The sequence below is a fragment of the Haemaphysalis longicornis genome, unplaced genomic scaffold (genome assembly GCF_048455015.1).
Source record: "Haemaphysalis longicornis isolate Haplotype H1 unplaced genomic scaffold, Haemaphysalis longicornis Haplotype H1 scaffold_1, whole genome shotgun sequence".
Classification (NCBI taxonomy): domain Eukaryota; kingdom Metazoa; phylum Arthropoda; class Arachnida; order Ixodida; family Ixodidae; genus Haemaphysalis; species Haemaphysalis longicornis.
The window spans coordinates 432699150-432717452 of NW_027526203.1; the positions used below are offsets into that span (position 1 = coordinate 432699150).

At 49.4% G+C, this 18303-nt stretch overlaps 1 protein-coding gene across 1 annotated transcript in view; it reads right to left on the minus strand.

Moving 5' to 3' along the window:
* Window positions 1-1459: 1459 nt before the first annotated feature.
* LOC144155742 (uncharacterized) overlaps window positions 1460-18303 on the minus strand; it is a 61111-nt gene continuing 44267 nt past the window's right edge. The window contains exons 6-7 of the mRNA XM_077687356.1: window positions 17830-18154; window positions 1460-4588 (exon numbers count right to left, since the gene is read on the minus strand). Coding sequence (XP_077543482.1) covers window positions 4300-4588; window positions 17830-18154 — 614 coding nt within the window. The 3' untranslated portion in view covers window positions 1460-4299. The remainder of the gene's footprint in view (window positions 4589-17829; window positions 18155-18303) is intronic.

The following is an 18303-nucleotide window of genomic DNA, read 5'->3' on the forward strand; positions in this document are numbered from 1 at the left end:
CACATCTGCTGCCACCCCGTTAAGCCGACGAAGCTGTTCCCAGGAAGTGGGCTGGATTTCTTTTTACAGCGAAGCTGTTAGCCTCTCGATGGTCGAAAAATTTCGTGTCGTAAACAAAAAACCGAGGCAGGACCCAGCAGTTCTCACCCAAGACGCCGAGCGCATGCGTCAGATCAATCAGCTAAGCGTGCAGCATAGAGCTCAGTTTTCGTGTAATGAAAAAACCACAAAAGAAGCATCGACACCGCATGATGTATGATAAGGCGCCAGTGAACAATCGGATCCCCCACTCCCCAATGTGTTCCGGTAAATATTAGCTTTGCAGCTCCTATCGACAGGGGTGGGAAGCAGACATCATTCGAGAGATAGTGCATGCGTCACGCTAGGCAGGACTCAGAAGTTCTTGCCCAAAATGCTGAGCGCATGTGTCGGGACCCAGCATTTGCCACCAGAGAAGCTGAATGCAACCGACAAGTCCGCCAGTACAACGAGGAACATTTCGCACACACCCCCACCAGCATGTGTAGTGGTTTACAACAGCTTCGCTAGACATCCACTTCCGCAGTGCGGGATGGCCTACATTATTTTTTTTTCTCGTGTTGAGTGCTTGCACAACACGAAATACTTCGTTAAATCAGAAATAGCGCTGATTCTATTTCGTTAGTTCGAGTTCATAAAAGCATTGATCCGTATGGGAACCTGTGGGGGGATCCGACTTTGTTCGTTAGATCGGGAAATTTGTAAGACCGGGTTTCGTTAGATGGAGTTTTGACTTCATTCAGAAATCGTCGTAGTGCTGCTGCTAATGATGTTGACTAATGGCCTCCTCTTTAAATCTGGGTGACGGCATACGTTACCTCGCCATATCAGCGCCCTTCGTACGCTTCTGAATACAGTGAAAACGTCCACCGACTCAAGCCCCCTGAAAGTTCTAAATGCCTTGGGTCCACTATTTGGAAGACCCGAGGGTCAACATGACCCATGTTACTTTATAATTTCGTCAGGAAATTTTCGCAACCTTTTTTTTTTTCAGTGGAATGCCAGAAGTTTCAAATCCGGCCATTCTTATCTTTTCTAGTTTGTGTTCACGAATATTTTCTCATCTGTGCACAAGAACTTTTCACTGCAGTTAGACAGTCTGCATATGCAGGCACGGAATTCTCTACCTCCGGGAAACGCAGCAATAGGATGCACCCACCAGGAACTCACCTATATATACTGTTCCTTCCCTTCGCCCGGATTACACCAACCGATTTGTACCCCTACCGGAAAAAAAAAAAAAAAAAACTTTCGCTCTCCTTCACGCTTTTTGGTGCTTTGATATTCCCGTCGTGTATTATTCATAGCGAGTGACTGGATTACATCTTCACATCAATACCAGGGTAATAAAACCTCACCAGGGACTTTATTACCGTCATTCTTTCTGGGAAAGTTCCAAGGCGAACCCCAAGGTCTGAAAACTTACATCGTGCGCGTGAGAGATGTTTACATTCAAAATAATGGCAGCCCTGCATTTCTCAGAAGTCCGACACATGAGAGCTGTCAGGATGAGACCTGGGCTTCAAGCTATTTGCTGGTCACCATAAATGGTTTAGTGATGTTGAAACTCAAGGCAGTGATCACATACCGACCTAATCACAATTAAGGTGTTCTGTCATACTTTCATGCTCACCGTAACGAAACGTATCGGCTGGGCAAAATTTGAATTCCTGGTGAACGACGCCTGACAAGAGGGCCATTTCACGAGCTAAAGAGCCGCAATCGTCAATGAAACCCAGACTTCTGTACGATGTATTTCCCTAAAATTTAGCGTCCCGGAATATAACCTTAAGCTTGAACGTCTGCGGGAGCGACAGCGCAGGCACACAAACTCCATTCATGACTTAAGGGCCACCACACGCACACAGTAAAAAATACGGGGACACATCCCTCAGCCCCATTCATCGCGGTGGAAATAGCTTTGCGAGTACTTCGACCCTCGTAAGCATTTGTCTCGCATATTGGGAGGGGGGGTGGCATGATAATGGCTGTAAAGTAGCGCTATCCTAATCGATGATTTGTTATTTCATGAAATGAAAACCATTGAAAGCTTGATGTCGCGTGTGACTTGAACGTAAGGATTGGTATTACTATTGGTACAACCGATTGCTCTGAACCTGCAAGGGCCAGCGATGACCCTTCTGCGCAGAATCAGCATTTGAACATTCTCTTTCCCATTGACGAGTTAGATACAGCCCTGGCATACTGCTGGCGTAGCTCGCCGCCAGGTCAGGATGAAGTCCCTTGTTACACACTGAGCCACCTGGGCCATGGAGCGCGACAAACACGTTTGAATATCTTAAATCAGAAGTTGGTGGATGGTCCCGTACCTCTGGAATGAAAACCTACCCATTTCGTTCTCATGGTACAGCCGGACAAATTTCCACTTGATCTGGTGTGGTAGCGCCTAATTTGCTTGGTAAACTTCCTGGAAGCGTCATGGAAAGGCTGATACACTTACGCAGTTTCAGGGGTAACCTTGAATACCACTTATGGGCATGACTTCAAAAACCGGCAGAGGCGTGATACCTACAAAAGTAAAGTCTGAGCAGTTCTTCCGACAAGTGGGCAGTTGCGGCGTTTATCTGGAAGCGCATGTGCTGATATGCCATTGTAAATAATGGAAAGACGGTACTATACTGCAGAAAATAAAATTAAATGGCGTTCTTATTGACAGGGCCATTTATTGGAGCGCACAGTATTTGCCACAGTCTTTGCCAAACCACGCCATCAGTTTATGGAGTACAAAGAATCCAAAGCAGAAGCTAGACACTCAGGTGTGGCCAAATTATTTTAGGACTGTGAGAACGCCAGCTTTCTGGCCCAACACGTTTCAGTATCACCATACAGGGAAGCTTGTGTTTGGAATTATTTGCAGCCTGTTAACTTTTGGCATGGCTTCGAAACTTTTGACAACGACTTTCCTAAAAAAACTCGCCGCTGTTGCCAAAAGCTTCAGATTTCTTGAGAGAAACACGTGGGGAACATCGTAAGAGAAATCCCGCAGCTGTACCGTGCAATTTTCCTAGGCATCTTACATGACAGCTTGCCGAAACTGTCCAACAGATGCTCCACTCGCCTTCAGGCGATTCAGAGCATCCTAGCGCAGTTTACGGGCATGTGTCTTGGTTTGCCGCGATGTGCGTGGACAGTAGGAACCATCTACATTGTTCAAGATTACAAGATAGCAACATATATGGGGCTACTGAGAGGCGATTTTTGTACATCACGCTACTTAAGAAGCTATCATCACGCCAACGTGCACACCACATTCGGAGTCGACTACGACCTTTATACACAGCCACTGTGACAGTGCACAGGGCTGAAATACAGTCAAGGTACACGCGTGTGGCCCTATCATGCTCCACGTTCTAATGCCTGGCTTAACCCGAGATTCGTCTCTATGTCTGGTATTCGGAAGAAAGCCGACTTGCCACCACTAGCCATGAAACAGCTGGCGATGCTATTAGTACACGAAGGACAACTAGCTAGTACATATATACACAGATGGTTCACTGATGTCACCCAGCTTCGCAGGTTAGGTGGTTGTACCAGCAGACTTAGCCATAATTAGATTCCGCTCGTTGCCCATGCTGTGAGCTTGCGCAAACGTCCCTTTTCCTATATCCCATCTCTCGCCACTCCTCCATGGGAGGGGTCAGCCGCTCCTCCACCAAATCTTTGGCCTATCCTGCGACCTCGCCTTGCCCTACAGATTGATCACGCGTGGGGCCTTCAATTCGGTAGATCTCTGTTTAGGCTCCCCGACGGCCCGCCAAAACCACAGCTCTGAAGCTTTTTCCCTGAAGTTTTGTTTCGGTCTCTCAATTCCTACTGGAATGAGAATGGTATACCTCTTGGTTAATGATGTATTTAGCTACAGGTGTGATTGTGTACCATGACATTGGGTATTTCGTTCTCGCGGCGTCTTTTTTGGGCAGGCCGTAGTGCAGCGCGTCCCAAAAGGGGGATCGTCTCAGCGCTGCTAGTTCTCCACTGCGTGAACTGCTGCACTTCATCGTCGGCACCATTCGCCGAAAACTGGGCGTTGAAAAAGATTAGCATTCCCCAAGGCGTACAGCCACATGCATCATCACGGCTTACGCATTTGACGCGGCACTTGTTGGGCATGTCTTTCTGGCAGTAAATAAAACACGATGTCCAAAAGTGGATCTTCCCCCGTGCAGGTCGCTTGTGAACTGTTCCTTCTGCACAGGCCTTCATCGAACATCTGTCGTAATGATTTTGACGATGAAGCCGTTAGTTTTCCCCACTGCGTGTAGCCGCAGGTGTGAGCGTGAACGCGTTGGAGATAACCTTTGTCCGGGCGTCTCTCTTTGGCATCGAGTAGAGCAGCTTGTCCCAGAAATGGGCCTCGCCCCAGCGCAGATAGCTTGTAGACTGCATGTGCTGCTGCAGCTCTTCGTCCACACCTTCCACACAGACTTCGCCCACAACCACGATGATCAGGCGGTTAATGTTGTCCTCCAAGGCGCGGTGCTGAGCCACGTGGAACTCCCACCGGCACCACTCACTCTCCAAGTGGTTTCTGCGTAGTAAAACAAGGAAACGTATAGACGCAGAGCATTATTTTCATTCCTTAGATGCACTTTACGTCGTGGAAATACGAACTGCCTAGACGTTCGAGTGAGCACCAGCCATTAGATGTGACTTTTTCTCTATAAAACGACAATCAACAGCACCCATGAGGGAGCACGCCATCATAACAGGATCGCTTAAGGAAGTTTCCTCTTCCTTTTATGTTTTTTGTTCCGCTTCATTCTGTTTCATCTTCGGGAAAGCAATGTCACCTGCGCTCACAACAAGCATGCTTGAAAGGCAGAGGAGCAAGTACGAATACAAAGCACTCAATACACAAACTCAGCAGCCTTTTCTCCATTCTGGACATATATTACTTCATTAGGTGGAAAAGAATTTATTGTGGTGAAGGTTGATTCGTTGTGATAATGGGAAAGTTAATATTTTACCGTCCCTCCGCAGAGCCGGCTGACGTAAGTTTCTTTGTCCGTGCCAAACGTTTGCTTGAGGCCACATGCGGACAGTCATTTTTGTTTATGACCAGTGCTGACGCTTCCAGTCACCCTAAGTCGCACTAACAAGTCAGTAAAGCTTGAAAGGGGTCCTAAATAAAATTCCAAAACCTGCGATTTTACACGCGCAAACGATGGAGCAACATCCAAGGACCACCCTACCGTGTTAAGTATTAGCCAAGTTCTCGTTCTCTAAAAAGTGCCAGCTATGACACCTGAGGCTTTTGCTCTTTCCTCGTGCCTCAAAGCACTGTGGGTGCTAGAGCTCACCAGCTTGGAGCAGGACTACCTAGAGACCACACATGTAAAGATACGCAGAGCTATTGGCTACGCTAGGCTCTACGTCCCACTTGATTTATCAGACGACACGCATGCTCTGCCTACTACTGATTGCGCGCGGGGGCCGCCAGTCGCACTGCTTCTCGCGTCCGCAGTGCTGGCGTGCGCACGTTAGTTTTATAATAGGTGTACAGAGCCTTTGAGGGCCAGATATTTCCACCAATCAGAAGCAGACTGCTTGCGTTTCTTGAGTGCAATGCTCCTGCGGCGAACAGGTCCCTCCGATACTGCTTCGCGAGGAAAACGCTTGGTATCACCGCAGTTATTCGGCCGCTGCTTTACCAAGTCGCGCCAAAGACGATCCCAAGAGCGATTTCTCACCAAGGTAACATCCCTTTTCACGCACATGTAAGTTATTGGTTTCACCAATAATGCCGTTCTTGCGGGCGGCAACAAATTTTTGCTAGTGCAGCGTATGTGAGTTCGCGCCCACATGTCGCCCACCATGCAGGTAGATTCTTCCAGCGTTCTCCCACGGGCCGTTTCCACCTTCAGAAGGTGCGTTGTGCTAGTCAGCGTTATCCACAGGTTGTGAACGACGCGTTATACGGACAAACTCAGCTCAACATTCGTCCTCAGCTCAGCTTAACATTCGTCCCTACAAAAATCCTTCGTTCTGCAGAGCCGCTGGCGCAGACAGCTGTTCAGTGTTTGCAAGCAATTTTGACCGCGATTTGTCACACCTCGCCAGGAAAGGCCCTAAACCGCCCTACACAGTATTCCTTGTGGGCCTAAGTTCCACCCTAGACTACAAGATGACTGTTTTTCAGCAATTATATTGTTGCTTTTTACAGCGAAGCTACTAGCCTCTCACTGCTCGGAAAATGTTGTGTCATACGCGATAAAAAAAAAAATCCCGGGCCATCTCCACTAACGTGAAACCTGGGAAGGGGCGATGCATGCGTTGTGTAAGTGTATTTTTGGCCCCTTGGCGTTTTTCTCCACGGACATGAACCCATTGTGGGGTAGACGTGTGCAGCTTTACTGAAAGTCTCGTGTCTTTGAAGCACGAACCGTTCAAGCACGAGGCTTTGGAAAACGAGTACCCCAGTGTGTTATTTAGTACGCGTTTTCCCCCACGGAGATGAAACGTTCTAGCGCGAGGCGTTTGAAAACGAGTGTCGCAGTGTAGTTGTACCGTGACTAAGTGAGACGAACGACGATGAAGACGACCGGAGTCGCCAACCGCCCGAGCCCATAAGGGGCTTCGCCCCTAGAACTCTAGGCAGAAGCCAGCAGTTCTCGCCCAAGACGTCCAGCGCATGCGTCAGGCTACAGCACAAAGCTCAGTATGGCTGTAAAAACCACAAAACCTCGTGATTGATGATAAGGCGCCTGTGATAAGGCGCCTGTGAATAAAGGGAACCCTCCCCCCCTTTCCATGTGTTCCTGGTAAAGATAAGGTTTGCAGCCGCTCCCTAAAAGGGTCGTTGTCGCCATTCTAGTGTGACCGCATGCGTCAGGCGCAAGGCAGAACCCAGCATCTGCTGCCAGAAGCCGAGCGCAAGCGACAGGACCGTCGAGACGACGAGGAACATTTCATACCCTCCCCCATCAGGATGTGTAGTGGTTTACAACAGATTCCCTCGACATCCACTTCTGCAGGCCATGATGGCAGCCATTTTTCATTATGGTTAATACCTTTATTTATTCAGTGTCGACTGCCTGTATCTCATGTTAACGGTAGTCAGAGACGTGGATGGAAAAATTGCAGATACTTATGCCGTGATGACGTCACGGCATAAGACCTCTGCAACTGATAGTTATCGGTGAAATTTTCGCCCTATTTAATGGCGATGGCAGCCGCCAATTACTAGCTGTTACGTAACATGCCGTCACTTTTACGCAGCGTGACTTTGCCAATGCGTGACGTATACCTTGCCGCCAACTGTTTATATTTCGTGATTTCTCTCAGCCAGTCACAGAGAGGGCGTGACCTACAAGCCACATTTTTGTTCAATAGTAAGGACAGGCCTACGTTGTCATGTCTGCTGCATTGTAACTGGTTTTTCAATGCCTGCCAAAAAATTATGCGCTTTCAATAGAGAGAAATAAGGCAAACTTTAAAACTGGTGCCAGCAAACGTCATAAAACGTCAAAATGTCGAAAGCACACGCAACCGCTTTGTCAGTAGAATCTACAGTTGGGCTAGTTGCTTCTTATTGTACACAGTGAAAAGCGTTTCTTCTCTTCTTCCGTCCTTGTCTTTCGCGCTTTACCTATGTACAGCCTCCAATATTTTAAATAATATAGCGGTAGCGACGACCGATCGGCATTTGCGCGCCTTGTCGCGGTGTTCAACTGCGAAATAGGCGAGAGTGCGAGCACGCGCATAGGGCTATCTGCTGTATGAGTGTCGTCTGCTACGCTGTTTCCTTGAGAGCGGTACACCCCCTGCCACTGCACCTGAATGACTTTGCTCATGATAAACCGGGGTTACTTCAAGCGCATGCGCCTATAAAATGCGCGTTTGATCATCTTTCGGGTCTCTCACCCCGCACAGCGTTAGGAATGTCAATGAAAAGATAAATAAAAGTAGAACCGGTCCGGTTTTATCGCCGCAATGGCCTCTGTGCGATGTAATGCGATAAATAACAACTTTGATAAAAATATTATATGAGGTGTTTTAATCGCCTGAAGGTGTAAATATGCGCTGACTGTGGAACAGGAAGGTTGCAAGGTTGCAGCGCCGTCGCCGTTATTTGTATATTAATGCTGTACTGGTGCGTTTTTGCTCCCATTAGCACCATAGCGTCTTGAAGAATGCCTCCTCGCGTGCCACTGGAAGCAAGAGAGCGCGCAGTAGCACTTTCACTGACCGGAAAGTCCCAGCAGAAGATCACTGCCACATTAGGGACAACCCAGACTACCGTAAGTGGAATAATCTGAGCATTTCATGATGAAGCAGCTTAGCTGACGCGGCTAGACATGTTCACCGAAATACAAGTGAAGAAGAGGGCCGATCCATTGTTGTTTTCCCCAGTGCAGATCTCTTCATGACGGAAGGCCAAATAAGAGAGGCGTCAGGGTTAGATGTTAGCGATGAACTAGTGCGCTATGGCGCGGGAAGCCGGCTTGCGAAATCAAGTTGCTGCACAGAAGCCCCTGCTTTCTGCAGTCAACAAAGCCAAAAGACTGGAATTTGCTCGCCACCATCTCACCTGGACCGTTGATGACTGGCAACGTGTTGGATTCACCCATGAGTCGACGGCATGCACACAGTGGAACCAAAGGCAAAAATTATACCGGCAAGCATTGATGAAGTTTTTTTATCTTTCTGTTTGCTTGTTCCTATTAGATTGGTCAGACATGTATATATTTATCCTTCGTAAAACTGACCTTTATCTGCGAACAATGTGAAACGCGCTGACTGTACTGATGCTCTCAGCAAAAGTAAGGACGGACTGGGCCCCCTCTGTCGGCTATCTGGCCGTTCCTGCGCTGACAGCTACATCTGCATTATTGATTCTTAACTTGTCCCACACATGCTTGACGGTCGCTTCCGGATGGGTCCTTCTTCCAGCACGACCTTTATGCGGTGCACACGGCTCGTGAGACAAAAACGCACCGGGAAAAACTTCGCATCATGACGTTGCCTTGACCGCCACAAGGAGCAAACCCAAACATAATAGAAAATGTGTGGGGCATCCTCAAATCTATTCTGTCGAAGATGAATCTCCACCATGCATACACCGATCAGGTGTAGGATTCCGCGACGGAAGCATGGGAAACTCTGAAGAACGATCCTGACCTTGTCCCTGCGTTGTATAACTGCCTGCTAAGGCGCATCGCTGATGTTTCCCAGTCGGATGGAGCATTCCGCAGCTACTAATTTTGCAGTTGGTTCTGTCAAAACCTGCACGAAAATCTTTAAAACTCGACGAGGTAAAAAACAACTTGCCCGTAAAATACACAGTTGCTTACTGCAATGCCCTAAAGCGTGAATAAGGAACTAGCAGGCTTCAAGTTCTGTGTGTATTTTGGTTAACGCAGATACTTGCCTGTATATATTTTCTGACGCACGCAAGAAGGGGCGACTGAGGTGAATAAATACGCAGAGCAAAATATACGTAACTTGTGCTTTGCAAGGTAAGAAAACAGGGGGTGTGTTGCCCTGAGGAGAACAACGGAACACGCAACACTCACACATCAGATAGTTCTATGCGCGTGCGCGTACTGTCCCCTATTTTGCCGGCAAATACTGTGATAAGGTGCTGACATGCCGATCGGTCGTCGCTCCCGCTATATTATTAAAAATTTGGGAGGTTACAACCGCTTTGTCAGCCGGAAGCAGGTGACCAAAACTAAAACCAATAAGACAAAACTCCCCCCCAATTCCCGAATTCACGTAGAATTTACGATGTCAAGAATAAGTCCCTTAGAGGGGTTCTTACTAATATACACAGTAAAGGGAGAAAGCTTTCTTTCTTCCATGAAGCTGATAGTCCTGCTCTTTGATTTACACTATCGCACTCCCCGCCAGATAGTCTGCGCCGTAGGGATATAGCTGAAAAACTATTTCGGGGTTGCAGCTCGGGAAGCTTGCAAGAGTCCGACATTGTAAATCGAAGAGCCCCAGTCTTCCATTCCTAATTCTGACCTCACCCCTCTCCACACGCATGCCGTCCACCGCGTCATTCTTTGATAAGTCTGGTCTTCTCCCGTATCTGTCCATAGATCGCGCTGCAGAAACGCAATCCACCAGCCAAAGGTGGTTACGACACGTTAATTTAGGAATTAATTTCGTATTCTGTCGGCATCACAGGCTTACGATGGCAAGTCTAGCAGGATCATTCAAAATAGAGCTACGCCTGGCGAAAACACGGCTGAACGACCCTACGCCCCTACGGCAACAGAAAAAAATTCCAAAAACGCCCTACATGTAAGGGAAAAATCATACAGTTAGGAACAGCCACTTGAAGCGCTGCAATGACTTCCCCAGCAGCTTCTCCCAGAGCCTAAAACAGTGAATGGCTGCAATATTAGGAGAAATCCGCCAGCTGCGTCATAGAGGCTGCGTCACTGAGATGCAGCTACTCCAGTGCTCGTTTGAATGACGACGAGGATTCACATGTAAACAACAAAAAAGGTGGATCTTTTCTGCTTGTTTTTACGGCCCCTCTATTACGTAGAGGTGTAGCATTTGGCATATATTGTCGTGGACGCGTACTGTAGCGATTGCAAGCGTGAAATCTCAACCTTCGGAACCGTACGTATTTAGGGCGCCTTTAAAGCACTGAGCAGAAACGAGTACACGGCTTTAATCTTCCATCACAGCGGCTGTTTTTTTATGTTCAGGCAAGAAACGGAGACTGTTGCGTGTGCGAGAATTTCACCAAAATTGATTCTAACCCAGTTGTCACAATAACTTCGCAAGTCATACACTGCATTACACCTCGTAGCCACATGAAGCTTCAGCTCGTAAATCGGTGCCCATATGCACCATATTGTCAGGGCAGGGCCTGTTGCACGCGCCCGGATACAAAGAACTAAATAATGAAAGGACGCCTCGTGGAGCAACCAACCAACCAACAGCGCGCAACCAACCACGCCACGTGCTGTCACGCGGCGAGGCAGACAGAACTTGGTGGCAGCGCCGCGAGGGCGTTTGTTGTTGTGAGGCACAAGTTCGCCTTTTAATAAATCTGTTTGTCCTTTTACCGCCAACATCGTCGTCTTGAGTTTGTGCCTCGCTACACTGTTGGATGTGCTGGGTATCATCAACCCTATGCTTACGACTCCTCCGGCTTCGCGTGCATCCGAAAAAGCCAGAACCTGTCTACACCCCGGTTCATCGCAGCAGCCGTTGACTGCTACGCCTCTCTCCTGATTTTTCCACTGTTCCCGAGAAGAACGATTCGGCTCGTCACGTTCGTCAAGAATCACCAATGGAACAAGCACAAGCTTCACATGCGCCTTTCCAACATCCTCGACAGCCTCAAATCTTTCGTGGTGACTTGTTCGAAGACGTGGAGAACTGGCTCAATCAGTTTGAGCGCGTCGCTTCGTTTAATCGGTGGAACGAGGTTCAAAAACTGAGAAACGTGTGCTTTTCCTTCGGTCACAGTGCGAGAACGTGGCTTGGAAATCGGGAAGGTTCTTTGCGAACATGGGAAGAATTTTGCCAGGAGCTACGGAAAACATTCTCTAGCACGAACCGCCGAGCGCACTCACAGCGGCTTCTTGAATCGCGCATTCAGAGGCCGAATGAAAGTAATCATTTCGCCGAGGACATGGCGCGCCTCTTGCAGAGGATGGATCCCGACATGTCTGAACACAAGAGCAGCTATTCGCCGGGCTTGTACGGAACACTCCGCGGACTGTACTGCAGCAACCGGCCGCTGGGTTATCACTGCGGTGAGGCAAGTCCCGTCTGCTGTCGCTGCCCGTACCGAGAAATTGGACTTTCCGGTTTTAAGTGCGAATGCACCTTATAAGCGACCCCAAACCATCCACCGCCGGCGGCGGCGGCGGCGGCGGCGTCCGCAGTGCTCCTCTATATTTAAAAAAGAAACAGCATCCGGCGCCAGGTTTCGATCCGAGGACTTTGCGGCCGCAGCGCGACGCTCTACCGACCAAGCCACGGACGCGACGCTGATATCAGTGTTAGTGACGCGCCTTATATCTTTAACGCATTCAAACTACGTCGTCAGCGGCGTGCGTTGGCGACTCAGCGGCGTTATAGCGGCTTGATAACTGCGTGGTGTACACGTGATACTACAAACCCGATGGAAGAGATGGAAGAGAAGGCGGCGAGGCGGTGGGCTGCGGGGGCCGAGCGCAAGCGCGCATTCGCACTTTCACATTCTCCCCTTCGGGGAAATGCGGGGGAATTTTTCCGTCATCTGCTCCCCGCCCCGTATATGGGGAAGAACGTCCAGAAATTGAAGATTATTTTGCGACGAGATCCGCTGCAAGGCTTCAGCCACGTTCGCCATCACCAGGTCGTGCAAACAGCCCCGCCCAACGTTCATCAAAGCCGTCAGGACGTGCCTAGGGGAAGGTCCCGAAGTCCTGGAAGACGGGGAAACTGAAATCGGCAACCTCAGGAGTCAAGGTTGATAAGGACGACAGCTACCAAACTTTTCCAACGACCCAGACGAACGATTCGACGAGGTTGACGTGTGAGGAAAGTGGCGACGGCGTGGTGACCTGCGGTCCAACGAGGCTGACAACCGAAGTGAGCGCCGATGACGTCGTTAATGCTGAGCTGCCTCTATTCATCGACGGGCACAAAGTGACTGTTTTAGTGGACACTGGTGCGGACTTTTCTATAATTATTCAACGTCTCGCGGTAGGCTTAAGACAAGTTAAAACCCCGTGGACCGGACCTCACCTCAGTTCAGCTGGTGGACATCTAATGGAGCCCGTTGGAAAATGCACTGCCAGAATCACATCCTGCCGCAGTGTTTCAAAGACTTCATGCGGGAAGACAAAGCAGTAATAGACCTCCGAGAGCGTTCCGTCCAATTTTCGACCAGCTGTGTACATTCGGAACTCAAAGGGGACCAATGCTCGGCGTTGCGCATTATCGGTGACGGTGTTACTTCGCTACCCCGATCATTTTCCCTTGTATCTGTCAAGTGCTACTCGTCATGCCATGGGGATGGCGTAGCAGAGCCGAACAGCGAACTTCTTCTAAACCTTGGGGTCGGCATTGCTCGGGGTATAGTGCGCCTAAATGATGGTTGCACCGCGACCTTCCTTACAAACTTTGGACATGAGCGTCAGCAAATCCAGAAAGGTACCGGCGTTGCAAGCTTTGAGAACATCGCTGACGACGCAGAATGTCTGGTGTTGCACACAGACACATCAGGCTCTGAGCTCCCGCCCCCGAATCTCGACATTTGTCAAGACCTACAACCCAAAAAACCGCAAGGGCTCCTGCAGTTATGCTGGAATTTCATGATTGCTTTTCTTCGACGCTGAGGGTTCGTCAGACAGCGCTAACAAAGCACCACATCATTACCGACGACAACCAAAGGCCTATTCATCAAAATCGTTACCGTGTCTCCCCAAAAAAACGCGATGCCATACATCAGCAGGTGCAATACTCGAGGACGATGTGATTCAGCAATCTCAAAGCCCGTGGTCGTCACCTGTGGTCCTAGTGAGGAAGAAAGATGGCACTCTGCGCTTTTGTGTTGACTACAGAAAGCTAAATCAAGTTACAAAAAAAGATTTGTATCCACTCCCGCCATTGACGACTCTCTGGACAGACTACGCAATGCGCGCTTCGTTTCGTCGATTGCACAAGTGGTTATTGGCAGGTAGAAGCCGATGAGCGGTATTGTGAGAAAACTGCCTTCGTGACACCAGACGGACTATATGAGTTTAAATTTCTCCCCTTTCGTATGTGTGCCGCTCCGGCAACGTTTCAGAGTATGATGGACACTGTTTTGACAGGCTTGAAATGGCAAACGTGTATAGTCTTCCTCGACGACGTTGTCGTTTTTTTTTTTCGTAACCTTTGACGAACACTTGACACGACTGACTTCTGTCTTTCATGCCATCCGTTCCGCTGGACTATGCCTGCAACCTGAGAAATGCCATTTTGGCTACGAAGAGCTCCATTTTCTGGGCCATGTTGTTAGCCGTCAAGGGGTCCGACCTAATCCCCACAAAACTTCAGCCGTCGCTGACTTCCCTGTGCCTGCAGATAAGAAGTCCGTGCTTCTCTTCTTGGGCCTGTGCTCTTATTACCGACGTTGTATACCGGCCTTCTCGCACACTGCTTCCCCACTGACCTAACTAACACGACATGACGCGAGTTTTGTCTGGGCTGCAGAACAGTGTTACGAATGGGCCAGCGCCGCAGTACTTCCCCGCATCACTCCTCGGCTGTGCGGCGAAGCCACTCGTGCGCTTTCGAAAACAGGCGCAATCATGTCGGTGACAAGTGGCGACAAGCCGCGTCAGACGCTTCGCTTTGAGCGCATTTCCAAAACTTCGGCGGCTCCCTGCGAGGCTCGTCTCCACGCTCTTCAAGGACACAGAGGCCCCGTCGATCGCAACGGAGTCCTCCTCTCTCCCCTCTCTCGGACTCAACGTGCCCGAGGCTATGAACGGCTTACGAACTCTGGAAAGAGTGTTGTGCGTGTTCCCACTTGTTGGCGTTTTGACCGTTATCGCTTTTGGGTATAAATAGAGCTGCCCAAGCGTTGTAAACCATTCCTGTTAGAGCAGCGAATCGATGTTGTCGCTCTGCTCGAGTCCTGTATTGTAACCTCGCCCGGCGGGGCATTGTTCTTTGGCTTCGGCTCACCTCTCGCTATGAAGTAAACAGTTACGTTTGCCTATCAGCTCTGGACCTCTTCCCGGCTGCGCCTCGGCCCGCGCGGTCGCAACAACAGCCAGAGGCTTTCGACGAGCTCAAGCAACGCCTACAAGCTACACCTGTGCTTGCGCATTTTGATGAAAATGCCGACACGATGGTCGACACAGACGCAAGCAACGTCAGACTGGGAGCGATTCTCGTACAACGGCAAAACGGCGCGGAAAGAATTATTGCTTTCGCGAGCAGGGCCCTTTCCCGCGCAGAGTCCAAATACTCTTACACCGAAAACAAATCTTTTGCTGTTGTGTGGGCTGTAATCAAGTTCCTCCCTTACCTTTATGGCTGGCCATTTCAGGTCATAGGCGACCCCCACTCACTGTGCTGGCTGACGAGTCTAGGGAACCCACCGGGACGTCTTGCACGCTGGAGCTTGCGGCTCCAATAGTTTGAAATGACTTTTGTATATAAGTATGGTGGACTACATTCGGATGCGCACTGGCTTTCCCGGGGACCAGTGGAAGCAGCGGACACTAATGACGAGGACGATAACGTGTTCGTCACGGCCGTAGACATCGTCACACTTACCCAGCAGCAGCGGCAAGACAAGGAACTGCGCCTACTGATTGACTATCTGGAAGGACACACATCAGTCGTACCAAAAGATTTTGCAAGAATCTTGCCGTCCTCTTCGTTACGCAAAAACGTTCTCTGAAATTCCTGCTGGTAATGCCCACAAGTCTCCGCGACGAAGTACTACTGGCCTGCCTTGATGAGCCAACTGCTGGTCACCTCGGATAGGGTTGAACACTGACGAGAGCCAAACAAACGTATTACTGGCCAAAGCGTTCAGTGGCTGTTAAGCACTACGTACGGACGTGTCGGGACTGCCAGCGCTGAGAAATGCCTCCTGGCCGCCATCCAGACTTGCTACAACTCCTTCAGGCTCCAGCCACACCATTCGAGCAGATTGACATGGACCTTTTGGGTCCGTTTCTTACTGCGTCGAAGGGGAACCGATGGATAATCGTCGCAACTGACTACCTCACCCGCTATGCCGAGTCTGCCTCGAGGGACAGCTGTAGAGGTGGCCTACATCTTCCTGGAGAATATAGTCCTTCGACATGGTGCTCCTTCCATTGTCATCATGGATAGGGGAACGGCATTCGTGGCCCAACTTTTCCGAACAGTTATGACGCTCAGCGGCACTTCTCACAGGAGAACTACTGCGTACCATCTTCAAACGAATGCACTGACCGAACGGATGAACAAAGCAATCGCCGACATGCTGTGCATGTATGTAGACGTCGAGCACAAGACGTGGGACACCATTTTGCCGTATGTAACGTCACAGGAAACGACGCGAATGACTCCATTTCGTGTTCTCCACGGTCGTGACGTAGCCACAATGCTAGACGCGATGCTGCCCCACGTTAAAAGTGATGATGGCTGTTGTGCCCAAGACATCCTGCAGCGCGCTGAAGAGGCAAGACAGCTAGCTTGTTTCCGCATCAGGAACCAACAGCACCGCGACGCAAGCCACTACACTCAGCGCCGCAGGCACACGGAATTCCAGCAAGGTGATGAAGTTTGGGTATGGACACCCCTCAGACGCCGCGGGCTCTCCGAAAAGTTGTTGAGAAGATACTTTGGAACGTCAAAAGTGTTGAAACGACTAAGCGACATACGTACGACGGCGTAGCATCCAGCCATGTTTTCCCGTCACGTCGCCAGCCTCGACCAGAAGCGGTTCATGTAGTCCGTATAAAGCCCTACTATACAATGTAACGTTCTGCAATTACGTAAAAGGTACCTGGCACAAAGACTCCCTTTTCCGCATCGGAACGATGCGCCTTACGGAGGGGGGCTAAATTCACGGCATGGCCCGTTGCACGGGCCCGGCCACAAAGAACAAAATAATGAAAGGATGCCTCGTGGAGCAACCAACCAACCAACATCACCCAACCAACCACGCCACGTGCTGAAACGCGGCGAGGGAGACAGAACTTGGTGGCAGCTGCGCGAGGGCGTTTGTTATTGTGAGGAAAAAGTTCGCCTTTTAATAAATCTGTGTGTCCTTCTACCTTCAGCATCGTCTTCTTGAGTTTGTGGCTCGCTACAATATGCATTTTCCAGGAGCCAGCTTATCTTCGAATTTTTCTTGTTTGAGCCTGAACAATGCTAGTTTATATTTGAAATATGATGCATAAGTCAGTAGACTGGAGCACTTCAGAAAAGAGAATCATTGGCACTTGTGAATCACTACCTGAATTTACGTCAAAGCATGATGCACGGATTTTCTGAGACGTTTTATGGACTGTTAATCGCACTCCAGCATGCTTCATCATACTTTGCAATGACAGATAGAAAGTCAACAAGAGACGGCAATTAGGCGAGTTTTAAGGCACTAGACCGATCATCCACGTGGTTTTCTCCGCCTCAGAGGTAACTCGAGGTCTATCAAGCAATGGATTAGCCAGTTGTTTTGTTGTACCCCCGTTGGCATTTACATACAGTTCTGATACACTTTTTCTTACCACACAGGATGATACAGGTCCTATCTAGCCAAATCCCCGTTTTATTTTTAGTTAGGCAAAAATATGGAGTACATTCAGCACCATGTCAATGGTAGATGAGTCCTCAATCAGCTACTTTTTATCTAATTCATCTAACTCATATGCCGGACTGTTTCCTAGATCACTCGTTTCATTGCACGCTAAGTTTCTGAAACTGTACGTCCCTATCCGCACTAATTCACGAGACAGCTTTATCGGTGAAAGGTGAGATGTTATTTTTTTCAGACCCAAAAGGGCGTACATGGTGCAGCGCGGTGAAAAACAGCGCCTCATCATGTTGCACCTTTACAATCTCACATCTATCACCCACATTTTCACGCACAACAGAGCACTTCTAGGATGTCTGCCACACCGTTCAAACACAAGGGTTTCGAATTAAATATTAACTAGTCCATGCTCATTACCGCGTATTTAAGGTTGTTTACATGGGCAATAATGTTTTTCGCATCCATCAGAAAAAAACTGATATCGCGTTGTCTGCAACATTAGCAGCAGAAGCTATACCAGCAGATCGCATCATCCCTTATCTTGCTGCTACAGGTGGACTCACTGTGTCAAGACCAGAAGAGTGCGCCTTGAGCACGAGACGGCTTCCTGGATGATGTCCTGTATAAGAAAGCCGCCCTTGAAGTTTCGGTCGAAGGTGCACACGGAGAAGCCATGCCCTTCGATCGTAGGGAGCAGCTCAGCGTAGACCCACTCGCGGTCCTTGTTGCTGAAAGAGACGAACACGTCGAAGTCCTTGTCCTCGTCCACGTCGTCCTCCTTGATGCACTGCAGGGAGCGGCAGATGCCCCGAGCGTACAGCCACACCCTGATCTCCTGCTTGTACTTTAGGTACGCTGTCACAGTGCCCAAGGCGGCGATCAGCAACACTGCGGGAAAGGGCGGATCGAGTGATTACTGGGGTTCTGGGCGATATAAAAGCAAGTCGGTTTGGAAATCACGCCGACTTGGGCCAGGAAACTGTTAAAGTGTCTCCCATGATCGAATAATCTCAGATGTACCAGTACAAACGTAAGGA